This window comes from Vipera berus (assembly GCF_964194415.1).
Source record: "Vipera berus genome assembly, contig: HAP1_SCAFFOLD_125, whole genome shotgun sequence".
In the NCBI taxonomy this organism is placed as follows: domain Eukaryota; kingdom Metazoa; phylum Chordata; class Lepidosauria; order Squamata; family Viperidae; genus Vipera; species Vipera berus.
In genome coordinates, this window is record NW_027673586.1 from 1 (window position 1) to 16798 (window position 16798).

The following is a 16798-nucleotide window of genomic DNA, read 5'->3' on the forward strand; positions in this document are numbered from 1 at the left end:
TCCGAAAATCTTACTCTTTATTGAATACACGGCGTGTCGAAACAAAACTAACTCTGAGGTTCCAACACCAATTCATAGATTTTAAACAATAGTTTTCCCAGCTTAAACCCCCAACGCCTTACTTAGTCCATATAAACAAGTTCATTTTGTTATGGGAACTGTCTGCTTCAAATCCACACCTGTTCTGGTGTCCTTGAAAAGGTTTCAGGCTCTCACACTGAATCGAAAAGGTTTCATTTCTCCATCTAACCCACACAAAAGCAACACACACACAGACACACACACACACATTACTCTAAAGCCAAGTTGAAATGCAGAGGCAAGAAAGCTTGGTTTTCTCCAAGATCAAAAGCCACAAAACTGGAAGAAGAGGTCGGATAGAGGCTGGAGAAAAATAGCATTTTAAGAAAGGACAGGACACTTACATCGGATTCCCTTCTCCTTTGCATTGAAGCACTAAGCTGTCCCCTTCTTGTGGACGCTCCGGTTTGGATTCGATTTTTGCCGTTGGTTTGTCTGCGGAGAAGACGACCAAGGAGAAGAAAGAGGAAGGTTATAGGTGGCCCTCGACTTACGAGAATGAGCCTGAAATTCCTGTTGCTAAGCGAGACATTTGTTGACTGAGCTTTGCCCCATTTTATGACCTTTCTTGCCACAGCTATTAAGTGAATCACTGCAGTTAAGATAAGATGGCCACCCGGTTGTAAAGTGAATCCGGCTGCCCCATTGACTTTGCTTATCAGAAGGTCGCAAAAGGGGATCACGTGATCCTGGGATGCTGAGACCGCCATAAATACGAGTCAGTTGCCCAGCATCTGGATTTTGATCATGTGACCCTGGGGATGGTTCAAAGGCCGTAACTGTGAAAAGGGGTCCTAAGTCACTTTTTTCAGCGCCATGGAAATTTTGAACGGTCGCTAAATGAACGGTTGTAAGTCAAGGACCACCTGTATCTGGCTGGACAACTATTGATTATTATTCTTTATTGGGTTTATTAATCTAGAGATGAGTCATTCCGTTGACATCTGCATCAAAGCCTTCCTTGCCAGTTTGAAAGCTTCCTGGCTCTTTCTCTCTTTGAACTTTTTAAAAGATATTTTTAATTAAAAATAATAATCAATGGGATGCTGACATGCTGCAAAGCAAGGCGATTCTTTTTATTTATTAAAAGCTGCTTTTGCCCCCTCTTGGTATTCCAGAGTGGCCTGCCATAGAATCATCCTCGTTATTTCAAGATCACAGTCTAGAACAGGGGTCTTCAAACTTGGCCCTTTCATGACTTCTGGACTTCAATTCCCAGAATTCCTCAGCCAGGCACACCTGGCTGAGGAATTCTGGGAGTTGAAGTCCACAAGTCATAAAAGGGCCACGTTTGAAGACTCCTGGTCTAGAAAGGCGCAACATTAAAGGAAAGGTAGAGAGGGAGGGAGAAGGAAAAATGAAGAGGAAGGGGAAAGGCAACAGAGCCAACTCAATTTTGAATTGTGTGTTTATGTGTGTGATTTTCTTTAGAAGGCTGCAAGAGTTCTTGTCATTTTTATTTCAAGAAGGCCTTTTAGGGAAATTAAAAATGGGGGGAATTCTGGGAGTTGGAGTCTGCCTATCTCTACGTGGCCAAGGCGGACAAACAGTGTGGAAGGCTCAGAATGGAAATGTGTTTGAATATTAGTAGCTTGGGCTGGTAATTCGGCTGTTGCTTTGATCTCCGAATTTGGCGATTTGGCTGCAAACCTTTCATCTCCATTCGGGGGGACCTCTTCAGTGTGCTTTGAGTTGTGCTTGTCTGTCAGAGCACTGGCCTTTGAATACCTTTTTGTGTGATGCAAATGCTGAGTCATGGTCTGGCTTTGGTCTCTTTGATTGGTTGTTTGTTGTTGCTGGGCCCACAGCCTTCGGTGTTTAAATATCGTCTGTGTGATGCAAATGGTGTCGTTTGTTCAGTTGCTTCTGAGTCATGGTCTGTTTTGTGCAAAAATCACACACCCCCCAACAAGAAATCAGACCACGTCCCGACAACAACTGCCATCCAAACAAACAACCTGAAACCAGACCCGAAACCAGACTAGACCAAACGAACAAATGCCACTGGCATCACACAGATGATATTTAAAACACCAAGGACTGCGGCCCAGCGACAACAACGAGCCAGCCAAACAGCCCGAAAACAGACCATGACTCAGCGACATGCGGACAACAACATCCACACCAATTTGCATCACATTAAAAAGGTATTCAAAGGCCAGTGCTCAGACAGACGAGCCCAATGCGAAGCGCGTGGACGATGTCCCCTCGAATGGAGACGAAATGTTTGCAACCTAATTGAACAAGCTTGCAGATCAAAGCAACAGGCCAGGCTCAGAACTGACGCTGTCCTAATTCGGCAAGGTTTTGAAATAAGTCACGGGCTTTTCCCGAGTCACATACAAAAGACGGAGAGACGCTGCGAGGCGGACTTCTCAAAGATTTGCAGAGAGGAGTGGTCCACCGTGCACGTAACATCTGCTCCATCGTCCTCTTTGCCAACCATAATTTCTACTTGGCTGCTGACTGTAAACGTTTTCCCGTTTGCATCTTTGGAGACTTCCAACGACTGGCCTGTTTGGGAGAGAAAGAGAAAAACAAACAAAGAAACTTAAGATTGGTGGCTTAGGAGGATGCAGCAAAAGGAGATGAAATGATTTCAGACAGAAAAGGTCATCCAAACAGATAAGAAAAAAGAAAAAAGAAAAAAAGAAAGGAAAAGAAAAAATAAAATTTTTATTGTCGTGAATGAAATTCTGTTGCTTGCTCTCAAAAGTTTCCACCCACAAAACACACATTTAAAACATACTATATACAACACATGTATAAGCCTACACTCTTACATATAAATAACATATAAATATTAATCCCTGTCCATCTTGAATACGTAGCGGAAAGAGGACGCTTTAGCATTCACAAGCTTAATACTGTAAATACAGTGTTTGATTCTGCATCAAAAACATGCTGAGTGGATAGTTTCTGATCTAAAAAATTCAACTCGCGAGTCAACAAACTCATCTCAAGGATCCTGATCTTTTATTGCCGGGGGGGCAGAGGGGAGAAATCAACATTTACAAGAGGGCTTTTTATTTATTTAAAGCTGGTTTTTGCCCCCTCTCGATATTCCAGAGTAGCCTGCCATAGATTCATCCTCATTATTTCAAGATCACAGTCTAGAAAGATGCAACATTAAAGGAAAGGTGGAGAGGGAGGGAGAAGGAAAAATGAAGGGGAAGGGGAAAGGCAAAATTGAGACAACTCAATTTTGAACTGAGTGTTTATGTCTACGATTTTCTTTAGAAGACTGCAAGAGTTTGGGAATATGACTAAAATTCTATTCTATTCTATTCTGTTCTGTTCTGTTCTGTTCTGTTCTGTCCATTCCCTATTCTCTTCTCTTCTACTCTACTCTACTTATTTCTATTTCTATTTCATTCTATTAGTCCATTCCATTCCATTCCATTCTATTCCTATTATTCTCTATTCTGTTCTATTCTATTCTATTCTATTCTATTCTATTCTATTCTATTCTATTCTATTCTATTCTATTCTATTCTATTCTATTCTATTCTATTCTATTCTATTCTATTCTATCCATTCCCTATTCTCTTCTCTTCTACTCTACTCTACTTATTTCTATTTCTATTTCATTCTATTAGTCCATTCCATTCCATTCCATTCCTATTATTCTCTATTCTATTCTATTCTATTCTATTCTATTCTATTCTATTCTATTCTATTCTATTCTATTCTATTCTATTCTATTCTATTCTATTCTATTCTATTCTATTCTATTCTATTCTATTCAGCCTGGCAAGGTAAGCTGTACATTCTCAAGCTACAAAATCAAATATTTATATATTGGCATGTAATTTGACACTACTTAGAGATAATTGACGTACAGATAATTAACCTGGCCACAGGTTATTGTATGTTAAGGGTCACTGGTTTAATAGGCTTTAAAGAAAGATGGAGCTAAATCCAGTCAATATAGAATGGTAAAGGTAGGGCTCTTAATTTTACAAAAGCTTCATTAAAACCTTGACTACACCTGGGAAACAAACTGGATGACCCAATCTGACACCCTACTTTGGTTTTTGACTAGCATGTTTGTGGCTTACCTGTCAAGACTCTATTCCCTTTATTCCATCTAAGCTGAGCAGCTGGTTTACTGCCAGAAGAGGCACACGTCAACAGGGCTACGTCTCCTTCCCTAAGAGGACCTGAGTAACCCGAGATTTGGGGTTTCTGTGGGATTCCTGAAAGAGAAGAGGACAATGAGGACTAGTGACTTAGAGTATCCCGGAAAAGACGCGCTTTGAAGTGTTTGTTCCCAGAAAGGACAATGCCTTTGAGCTTGGAGTGAAACTGTAGCTCTGGGATGGGATGACATCTCTCCTGCCTCCTTATTAAATTTTTCATAAGAATAGAATAGAATAGAATATAGAATAGAATATAGAATGGAATGGAATGGAATGGAATGGAATGGAATAGAATAGAATAGAATAGAATAGAATAGAATAGAATAGAATAGAATAGAATAGAATAGAATAGAATGGAATGGAATGGAATGGAATGGAATGGAATGGAATGGAATGGAATGGAATGGAATGGAATAGAATAGAATGGAATGGAATGGAATGGAATGGAATGGAATGGAATGGAATGGAATGGAATACAATACAATACAATACAATACAATACAATACAATACAATACAATACAATACAATACAATACAATACAATAAGGAAAGAATAGAACAGAATATGAATATTAGAAATAGAAATAAGAATGGAATAGAATGGAATGGAATGGAATGGAATGGAATGGAATGGAATAGAATAGAATAGAATAGAATAGAATAGAATAGAATAGAATAGAATAGAATAGAATAGAATAGAATAGAATAGAATAGAATAGAATATAGAATGGAATGGAATGGAATGGAATGGAATGGAATGGAATACAATACAATACAATACAATACAATACAATACAATACAATAAGGAAAGAATAGAACAGAATATGAATATTAGAAATAGAAATAAGAATAGAATAGAATAGAATATAGAATAGAATATAGAATGGAATAGAATGGAATAGAATAGAATGGAATGGAATGGAATGGAATGGAATGGAATGGAATGGAATAGAATAGAATAGAATAGAATAGAATAGAATAGAATAGAATAGAATAGAATAGAATACAATACAATACAATACAATACAATACAATACAATACAATACAATAAGGAAAGAATAGAACAGAATATGAATATTAGAAATAGAAATAAGAATAGAATAGAATAGAATAGAATATAGAATAGAATATAGAATGGAATAGAATGGAATAGAATAGAATAGAATGGAATGGAATGGAATAGAATAGAATACAATACAATACAATACAATAAGGAAAGAATAGAACAGAATATGAATATTAGAAATAGAAATAAGAATAGAATAGAATAGAATAGAATAGAATAGAATAGAATAGAATAGAATAGAATAGAATTGAATTGAATTGAATTGAATAGAATAGAATAGAATAGAATATAGAATGGAATAGAATATAGAATGGAATGGAATGGAATGGAATACAATACAATACAATACAATACAATACAATAAGGAAAGAATAGAACAGAATATGAATATTAGAAATAGAAATAAGAATAGAATAGAATAGAATATAGAATAGAATATAGAATGGAATAGAATGGAATAGAATAGAATAGAATGGAATGGAATGGAATGGAATGGAATGGAATAGAATAGAATAGAATAGAATAGAATAGAATAGAATAGAATAGAATACAATACAATACAATACAATACAATACAATACAATACAATACAATACGGAAAGAATAGAACAGAATATGAATATTAGAAATAGAAATAGAAATAAGAATAGAATAGAATATAGAATGGAATGGAATGGAATGGAATACAATACAATACAATACAATAAGGAAAGAATAGAACAGAATATGAATATTAGAAATAGAAATAAGAATAGAATAGAATAGAATATAGAATAGAATATAGAATGGAATAGAATAGAATAGAATAGAATAGAATAGAATAGAATAGAATACAATACAATACAATACAATACAATACAATACAATACAATACAATACAATACGGAAAGAATAGAACAGAATATGAATATTAGAAATAGAATAGAATAGAATAGAATAGAATAACAGCTGGAAGGGACCTTGGAGGTCTTCTAGTCCAGCCCCCTGCTCAAGCAAGGAACCCTATAACATTTCAGACAAATAATCTCATGTTTGGGATGTACAAAACAGGTCTTCCATTCCTGGAACATTTCAGTCACCCCCAAAAGCATACTTGTTTTCCTCTGGGAATCTGCAACTCATGTCCCTGTATTCAGAAGCATTCTGGCAGTCCTTGACTGATTCATTTAGTCACCGTCTGAAGTCACAACAGCACTGAAAAAAGGGGACCAGTTTTCACACTTACAACCGCTGCAGCATCCCCACGGTCACGTGATCATAACTCAGAGGCTTGGCAACTGGCATGTACTTATGACAGTTGCAGGGTCCCGGGGTCACGTGATCCCCTTTTGCGACCTTCTCACCAACAAAGTCAACGGGGAAGCCTGACTCACTTCACAACCCCGTTACTAACTTAACAACGGCACGATTTGCTTAGCAACGGTGGCCAGAAAGGTCGTAAAGTGAGGCAAAGGCCACTCAACAACTGTCTTGCTTAGCCACGGAAAATCTGGGCTGGATTCTGGCCGCTAAGTCGAGAACTACCTGTATTTCCCAGACAGGAGAGGACTGGGGTTTTTCCCGATGGAGGCCGCCCCCCCCCAAGAACTTAGAAAGACTGAAATGTTCCAGGAACAGACCCCCCTGTTTCGGACAGGGCTTGCCACTGACCCCTTGGCCTCACCCAACACGGTGACCATCGCTTTCGCAGTCCGGACGGGCCGGGTGAATATCGTGCAGGTGTACTCTCCCTCATCGGCCAGCGTGGTGTTGTCAATGCTGATGCTCAGCTCGTTGGCTGTCGAATTCTCCAGCTGGATTCGAAGGTCTCGCAACGCTGGGGGGAGGAAGCAGGGCGAGTTAGAGAAGGGGCAAAGGGGTCATCTTAGGCCTGCCTGTCTGCCTGCCTGCCTATCTATCATTATCTATCTATCTATCATCTATCTCTATCATATCATCTATCTATCTATATCATCTACCTACCTACCTATCTATCTATCTATCATTATGATCTATCTATCTCTATCATATCATCTATCTATCTATCTATCTATCATTATCTATCTATCTATCTATCTATCATTATCTATCTATCTCTATCATATCATCTATCTATCTATATCATCTATCTATCTATCTATCTATCATTATCTATCTATATCTATCTATCTATCTATCTATCTATCTATCTATCTATCTATCTATCATTATCTATCTATCTCTATCATATCATCTATCTATCTATATCATCTATCTATCTATCATTATCATCTATCTCTATCTATCTATCTATCTATCTATCTATCTATCTATCATTATCATCTATCTCTATCTATCTATCTATCTATCTATCTATCTATCATTATGATCTATCTATCTCTATCATCTATCTATCTATCTATCATTATCTATCTATCATTATCTATCTATCTCTATCATATCTATCTATCTATATCATCTATCTATCTATCATTATCATCTATCTCTATCTATCTATCTATCTATCTATCTATCTATCTATCTATCTATCTATCTATCTATCTATCTATCATTATCTATCTATCTCTATCATATCTATCTATCTATATCATCTATCTATCTATATCATCTACCTACCTATCTATCTATCTATCATTATGAGCTATCTATCTCTATCATATCATCTATCTATCTATCTATCTATCTATCTATCTATCTATCTATCTATCTATCTATCATTATCTATCTATCTCTATCATATCTATCTATCTATATCATCTATCTATCTATCATCTATCTATCTATCTATCTATCTATCTATCTATCTATCTATCTATCTCTATCATATCATCTATCTATCTATATCATCTACCTACCTATCTATCTATCTATCTATCATTATGAGCTATCTATCTCTATCATATCATCTATCTATCTATCTATCTATCTATCTATCTATCTATCTATCTCTATCATATCATCTATCTATCTATATCATCTACCTACCTATCTATCTATCTATCATTATGAGCTATCTATCTCTATCATATCATCTATCTATCTATCTATCTATCTATCTATCTATCTATCTATCTATCTATCTATCTATCATTATCTATCTATCTCTATCATATCTATCTATCTATATCATCTATCTATCTATCTATCTATCTATCTATCTATCTATCTATCTCTATCATATCATCTATCTATCTATATCATCTACCTACCTATCTATCTATCTATCATTATGAGCTATCTATCTCTATCATATCATCTATCTATCTATCTATCTATCTATCTATCTATCTATCTATCTATCTATCTATCTATCATTATCTATCTATCTCTATCATATCATCTATCTATCTATATCATCTATCTATCTATCATTATCATCTATCTCTATCTATCTATCTATCTATCTATCTATCTATCTATCTATCTATCTATCTGTCTGTCTGTCTATCTGTCTATCATATCTAATTTATATAGCCCATCGCATCAAAAACAATATTTTTTCCTTCCTTCCTTCCTTCCTTCCTTCCTTCCTTCCTTCCTTCCTTCCTTCCTTCCTTCTTCCCCTGTCTATCTATTTATCCATCATTTATATAGCCCATCTCATAAAAAACAATCTTCCTTTCTTCCCTTCCTTCATCTCTTATCTATCTATCTATCTATCTATCTATCTATCTATCTATCTATCTATCTATCTATCTATCTATCTATCTATCTATCTATCTATCTCTAAATTATATAACCCATCTCACTGAAAAAAACCTCTGGGTGTCATATAACAAAGCTAAAACAGTGAACAAATACATACAACCACATATTGCTATTTGTTATAAAAGGCTATAAAAAATGGAACAAAACAAGGACATTTGTTTACTGCTTTCAACAGCTTGAAAAAGTTTAGATTTTTTCCCCTCCTATCCTGGAAATTTGGTATATGTCGAGATTCTAAGCCTCATCTAAAATATAAAATCAGGGAAAGCTCTAAAGTGCAAAAAAAATTTATCTCTTTTTAAACATTAAAGCAGAGTTTCTCAAGCTTTTCTCAACTCTCAACTTTAAGATGAGTAGACTTCAACTCCCAGAATTCTCCCAAGCCACTGCATTGGAGTGGCAAAGCTTGGGATTACCACTAGAGGACAGCAAAGAGATAGGAAAACTATCTCCTTGCTGCCATCTAGTGGTCATTTCAGTGCTAGTACATCGGATTCCCAGAATTCCCATGGCTGGCTGAGATGTTAAAAGTTGCTAAGCTGGAGAACACACCGCTCTAAAGAATTTCACAGCTGTAATTACAGGGAATCACAAAGAATGCTGAATTTGTGGCAGTAAAAAAAAATACACACGCTGGAGGGAATTGCATGCTCCAGTTGAAGGCGTGAAGTCTGTGATTAGGGGAAATTTGTGGCAAACGAATCAGAAAGAGATTGCAAATTGTTCAGAACCGCCTGTATTTGCGTGGATTCCAGATCAAAATACTGCAACCTCTTTCTGCATGACACTTCCTTAGGAGAAAGACTGTTGCAAACGGTCTTCCTGCTAACACTCATCTTCACGCCTTCAGACAAACAAACAAACGTTGGAACTAGCAAGCTAAGGCTTCAGTGAATTGCTACAACATCCCTGGCTGCAGACAGAAGGAAACAAAAAGGCCAAATTTAAAGGAACCCCCCCCCAAAAAAAACTTCTCCCCAAATCAAAATGAAGAAAAACGAGCTATCCACAACGTTGTAAATACTATTAAAAACAGAGTGACATGACATGACATCCTTGGAATTTACAGTATGGAAATCAATAGGCTTTCCTCTTAGATTTATAGGGCTGGAGCATCATTCATCAATAAATCATTGATCACATTCAGATAACATCTCTGCAGTTCAACAAATTAAGAGCAGCAAGTGTCTCTCTCAACGCCAAGCCTGGAGCAAAATTATCAGTTTGGGACTTCTCACAGAGCTGGCTTCGTTTGAGGATGGCAAGAAGAAAAAAAAGTTTAATCTGTTTAACTTTGGGCGTACACACAGACAGGTCTGCAGGTCTGTAATGCATAGTAAGAACAGAATAGAACAGAATGGAATTGAACAGAATATGATGGAGGGGTATTTGGGGCTGGCTTTTGGAAAAGAACTAGGCAAATGTGTAAAGAATCCAGACAATATTAGACAGTGAAAACAATAAAGGAGAATATTTGTAGCTCAGGGTTGACATGAGGTGTCTTTGATGCTTCGCTGAGCTGGGTGGTTTTCTTGGAGACGTTTCATGACCCAACTAGGTAACATCATCAGTGCTAGAAGGGATGGAATGGAATAGAATAGAATAGAATAGAATAGAATAGAATAGAATAGAATAGAATAGAATAGAATAGAATAGAATAGAAAATAGAATATAGAATAGAATAGAATATAAAATAGAATATAGAATAGAATATAAAATAGAATAAAATACAACAGAATATAGAATAGAATAGAATAGAATAGAATAGAATAGAATAGAATATAGAATAGAATAGAATTTTATTTTTATTTTTATTTATTTTAATCCCATTTATATCCCACCCTTCTCCGAAGACTCAGGGCGGCGTACAATTTAAGCACAAACCAATGTGCTTAGCAATAGCCTTCATTCTATGTATATGCCTGCTTATTAGGGCAGAATGTAAAATAGAATAGAATATAGAATATAGAATATAGAATATAGAATATAGAATATAGAATATAGAATATAGAATATAGAACAGAACAGAATAGAATTGGAAGGGACTCAGTTGCCAAGTGTCCAAATTCTGGTCACATGACCATGGAGATGCTACAATGGTTGTAAGGTTGAGGACCAGTCATAAATAACATTTTTTAGGACCACTGTAACTTTCAATGGCCACTAAAGAAATGGTTGCAAGTCAAGGACCATCTGCGGCTGTCATTCGTGGTGCTTAAAAAAGGACAATCTGCCTTTCATACCAAACCCAATTGGATGTGTGTGTGGCCCCAAAATATCTTGTTTTCGGTTGAGACCAAGCCACCCAAAATACAAAGAAACAAAAATCTCCAAGATTTTCAAAGTAGCCGATGATGTCGGGCCCGGTAGTGAGAAGGAGGAGGATCCTGAGAAAATATAGATTACATCCACCATAAAAATGTCTTGTGTTCGTAGCATATTAATAGCTTCAAGGTGGAGAAAATAAATTCTCCTTGAGGGGGAAAAAAAAATATGTTTCGCTGGTCACTGGGAGGCCATTTCGAGTCACCGCAGGTGAGCGGGAAAACCAACATCTTTAAGGTTTGTTTGCAGATAGTCCCTTATCTCCTTTACCCAGGCAGGAGAAATCCCCATTGAAGCAAATGCTCTATTTCCTCTTATTTGACAGAGCTGGGATTTTCAGAGAGGCCTCTGGATTTTACCTTTCCCTCTGTGACGTCAAGAAGGGCTTGAAGGCAGATTTGGACACCGAAAACTGAGGGGGTTGCAAATGCCAAAAAATATAAAGCGCGACAACAGAAGCTCGGTTTGCAAGGACCTGGTTCCAAATTGAGCCAGAGGGATTTGGCTGGCAGCTAATTGCATTTGTTATTGGCGCCTCTGACAGTCTACAGCGTTTCCCGTCGTTGGGATTTAAGGACAGGGACGGATAAATCACGGTAAATAAATTTGGGGACCGTCACCGGGCAGTGGCCACAAGCAGGGCTGCGATGCCGTCGGCGTTACCTCGTTTTTCTCCGAAGTAGAGCGTCTGCTGAGCGGGATTGGACCACTGGAGCGAGGAATCTTCTGGATCTTCCACCTTGCAGGAGAGGATCACCTTGGAACCCGCCACCACGACTTCATCGGAGGTCACCGGTTGGCTACCTGTAAAAGAGACGGAGATTAGTCACTTGATGGGACTCCTTGAAGCTTGTTCGGTCCCTCTCCGCCCAGCCAAGAGAATCCCTGAAACCCATTTTTTTTTGCCAGCGGGGGGAGTGCCAGCCTCTCCGCCTCTTTAGCTTCCTTGAGGACTAGAAGCTTAGGTCAACCTTGGATGCCAGCCACTCACTCTTCCTCCCTCACCAAGAGAATCCCTGAAACCCACTCAATTTTTTTTTTACCAGCGGGGGGAGTGCCAGCCTCGCCGCCTCTTTAGCTTCCTTGAGGACTAGAAACTTAGGTCAACTTTGGAGGCCAGCCAACTCACTCTTTCTTCTGCTTCCCACAGCTATTTGACCAGTGACCAGCAAAGGAAAGCAAAAGAACCAAGACTCTTAGCAGCGCTAGAGCAAAACAGGAAAAGCTTCCTTTCATAGCTGACCCCTACATATCCAAGCCAAAGCATTTCATTGCCCCCCACTCCCCGTTCAAAAATGCTGGGGGTGTCTTCCACTCAGCACATTCTGCACCGCCTACTTAATCCAGGAAACGCAGCTCATGCCCCCCAGTCCCCCCCCTTCCTCTGCCCCCACAGCCACCCATCCTCTCAAGGACTGGAAGACGTCTCTTGGCCGGGTCCCCAAACCCGGAGCTTCTGCTGCTGCCACCCAGCCCCCCAACAAACAACCAGCCCCTTGTCTGCCCCCGTGTTGCTATTCAGACGCAGCCCTGTGGAAACCGCCACACATGGAAGCTTCCCAAACACTTCACATGATGGGGCCGGCCTTGCCAAGGAATTCCGGCAAGTGGGCGCAAGCAAGATCAGGCTGGGTCCAAACGGCTAGATTAAATTTCGGAAGCTTCCTCCCCGCCCTCCGCCCCCCACCCCCAGCACGGTAGGAAAGAGTCCCGAACCTGTCAGAGGAATAAGGGTTCCTAGTGGGGCGCTTCCGCAGCAAGAGCTGGGGGGTCCCCCAATCTCCCCTGCAGCCCCCCCCCCGAGCGGCGGTCGAGAGAAAGCAGATCCTACTCTTTGGAAGTATACATTTAAAATGCAAAAGAAAATAATGGGAAAATAAGGGAGGGGAAAGGGAAAGGGGGGGGAGTGTAAGGCAGAAGGGAAAAAGAAAGGAAAAACGTTGACCTCCGACTCCTTTGGGTGCAGTAGAATAAGGTAATAGCATAAAACCTCGATTATTTACTTTTAGATAATACAGGTAAGCCCTCGACTTACAACTGTTCATTTAGTGACCAAAGTTACAACGGCACTGAAAAAGAATAGAATAGAATAGAATAGAATAGAATAGAATAGAATAGAATAGAATAGAATAGAATAGAATAGAATAGAATAGAATAGAATAGAATATAGAATATAGAATATAGAATAGAATATGAATACAGAAAATACAAATAGAATAGAATAGAATAGAATAGAATAGAATAGAATAGAATAGAATAGAATAGAATAGAAGGTGATGGGAATAGAATAGAATAGAATAGAATAGGAATAGAATAGAATATAGAATATAGAATATAATATGAATTCAGAAAATAGAATAGAATAGAATAGAAGGTGATGGGAATAGAATAGAATAGAATAGAATAGAATAGAATAGAATAGGAATAGAATAGAATAGAATAGAATAGAATAGAACAGAACAGAACAGAACAGAACAGAATAGAATAGAATGTGATGGGAATAGAATAGAATAGAATAGAATAGGAATAGAATGGAATGGAATGGAATGGAATGGAATGGAATGGAATAGAATAGAATAGAATAGAATAGAATAGAATAGAATAGAATAGAATAATGGAATATAATGGCATGGAAAATAGAATAGAATAGGTCGTAAAGTCGAGAAATGCTTGCAATATATATACTAGCCGTCTCTCTAACCACAAGCCTATCAAATCAGCCAAACCCCAAATCAAAGTTTCTTCCTTCCCCTCCCCCACCTCAAGCACAAAGCCCAAGAGAGGTTCCCAAGCCGAAACAAAAGTAATTGTGTTCTTTTTTTTAGCTGTCTCTGGGATGAGAAGGCTTCTAAGGAGATTGTTCCCACCTGGCAGGTGAGAAATGGGTCGTGCCGGGTACGCTGAGTACCTTCCTCCTTCTGCGTCTTCTCGTCCTCCGAAGAGTTAATCCTTATGCTGTGATAAGCTCGGTTACCTTCTGCTGTCAGAAGTCAATCCCTGTTCTGGCTCTTTAGTTGCCATGGAAAGGAAAAAAGACGGCTTTTGCACTGTTCTTCCTAGCTCAGAGTAAGGCGTCCAGGACCTGTCACTCTGCAGCTGTCAATCTTCCCGGCTCAAACCGAAGGAGGACAAGGTGGGCTTATGGTGAGGAAGGGGTGGCTATCTCCAAAAACCGGGTCAAGGAAAATCTGCACGGTGGCAGGGAAGGAGAAGATCGGTTTTCCTTCTTTTCATTTTTTTGCCGCCCTCCCCCCCCAATCCAGACAGCAAAAGAACAAGCTGGTTTTAATTTTATTTTTATTTTATTTTTTGTCCTCCATCCTTGCAACCTGTTTCTGTTTGTTCGGTAGCCAAAAAAAAAAAAAAAATGAAAGGGAAAAATAATAAATAAATAAATGCCAAACATTTGCCCCTGGATGAGACTTCAGGAAGGCGGAAAATGTTTTTATGTTTCTCCCAGCTACAGACTTTGGAAAAAAAAAAGGTGGGGTGTGTGTGTAGGGGGGGGACTTCCAGAGGCGAAAAGCAACTTGACGGAAAAACATCTGCCTGCCACTTGGCAAAGTTCAAGGAAGACTGATGGGAGACTTCAAAAACGATAAAAGGAAGAAATGTGGATGAGATGGCTGAACCCTTGCCTGATCCACCAGCCCGAATCCTGAAATTTTTTTTTTTTTTTTTAGCCTTGTCTTGCAAACTTTTGGGGAATTGAGTCAACCCGGAATGTAGGAATAAATAACTAATTTCCCGTGGATTCTGTGGCCGGCTTTTTCAGTTTCAAAGCTGTTCCATTTTTCTTTTTGCATTCAAGGACTCATCTGAAACCTCTTATCGAGAAGCCGGGAGAGGCTGAGAGCAGATCTGGGCTATTTTTTCTAGCCCCCCCCCCCCTGATGTGTGATCTCCGTTAAGATTATTACCCCATGGTGTTCAGGAGACATCAGAAACATGTTTGACTCTCATCTGCATAAGCTCCACCCTTCATTTGCATACCCCAGTCTCAAATTCTCACTCTTCCAGTGGTCTCAGAGGTTCACGCTCTGAGTATATATTCTGCAACCCCAGGAAACCGACTTACTATAGGTAGCCCTTGACTCACAACAGTTCATTTGGTGACTGTTCAAAGTTACGACGGCATTGGGAAAAAAAGCGACTTATGACCGTTTTTCACACTTATGACCGTTGCAGCATCCCTATGATCACAATTCAGATGCTTGGTAACTTACAGGGAGGGAGGGAGGGAGGGAGGGAGGGAGGAAGGAAAAAAGACATGGAGGGAGGGAGGGAAGGGGAGGGAGGGGGAAAGAAGGAAAGATATGGAGAGGGGGAAGATGAGGGAGGAAGAGAGGAAGGAAAAAAGACACGGAGGGAGGGAGGAAAAAAGATATGGAGGGAGGGAGGGAGGAAGGGAGGGAGGAAGGAAAAGACATGAAGGGAGGGAGGGAGGGAAGATGAGAGAGGTAAGGAGGAAGGAAGGAAGGAAGGAAGAACTTGCTGCCAAAAAAAAGTGAGGGACCCCGATCTAGGCTAATCTGAATTTTATTTTGAGGGGGCTGCTTGTAAAGGGGGGGTGCCCCGATTTTACCAGAACCCCAAAGGTTCTGCAGCTCAGACTTCAGCCCTCATAAATGCCCCCCTTCCCCCCCCGGAATTCATAGCCAAACCCTCATCCACAAAGAGAACAAACCTACATTCCTGGTCTGAGGTGGGCCCGGCTGTTCCGCAGCCCCGGTTTCCCTCCTTCCTCTCCCTTTTTCAAAAGTCCCCTTTTCAGCCAGGCGAGAGGCCGTTTTCCTCCCTCTCACCGTAACAATAAGCCTCTCTCTCTCTCTCAGGTTTATTTTGAAATAACCGGATAACCAGATCCAAAGGATGTTTACCCCCCCCTCCAGGAAGATGATGAAGCCCGTCCTGTAAAAGCTCGACCGGGCAGTTTGTCACCTTGAAGCAAGGTCTTTCCTGCATTATTAAGAGACTTCGACGAGAGCTTCCCAGAGTCTCTTGTTGGCTTGCTCTATCTCCGCATTTCCGATATTGGCTGAGTTATTGACTTCCAAGGGTCTCTTTCATCGGCTGCCTTGCTCCAGATTTTATCCCTCAGCGCTGTGAGCACTGAAAGCTCCTAAAAGAGAGAGCTTAAGCCGCCGAGAGCTGGTGCCTTTTAATCGGAATGCCAGAGCGGGAAGGGACCCTGGAGGTCATCTAGCCCAACCCCCTGCTCGGGCAGGAAACCCTGTCCCCTTTCAGACAAACAGATGTCCAGTCTCTTCTTTAAAAGCCTCCAGGGTTGGAGCACCCACAGATTCCGGTGGCAAGCTGTTCCGCTGATTTCATTGTGTCTAACTGTCTGCTCAATTCCAGGTTGCTTCTCTCCTGGATGAGTTTCCATCCGTTGCTTCTTGCCTTGCCTTCTGGCGCTTTGGAGAACAGGTGGACACCACCACCCCTTTTTTTGTGTGTGTGGCAGCCCCTCAAATATTGCAACGCTGCTATC

The 16798-nt window shown here is 39.7% G+C and overlaps 1 protein-coding gene across 1 annotated transcript in view; it reads right to left on the bottom strand.

Moving 5' to 3' along the window:
- Positions 1-425: 425 nt before the first annotated feature.
- Positions 426-16798, bottom strand: part of LOC308679300 (cell adhesion molecule 3-like) — a gene marked incomplete at its 3' end in the record, with an annotated part of 70246 nt that continues 53873 nt past the window's right edge. The window contains exons 2-6 of the mRNA XM_081346908.1: positions 11968-12108; positions 6956-7108; positions 4143-4280; positions 2425-2595; positions 426-516 (exon numbers count right to left, since the gene is read on the bottom strand). Of these exons, the coding sequence (XP_081203034.1) occupies positions 426-516; positions 2425-2595; positions 4143-4280; positions 6956-7108; positions 11968-12108 (694 nt within the window). The remainder of the gene's footprint in view (positions 517-2424; positions 2596-4142; positions 4281-6955; positions 7109-11967; positions 12109-16798) is intronic.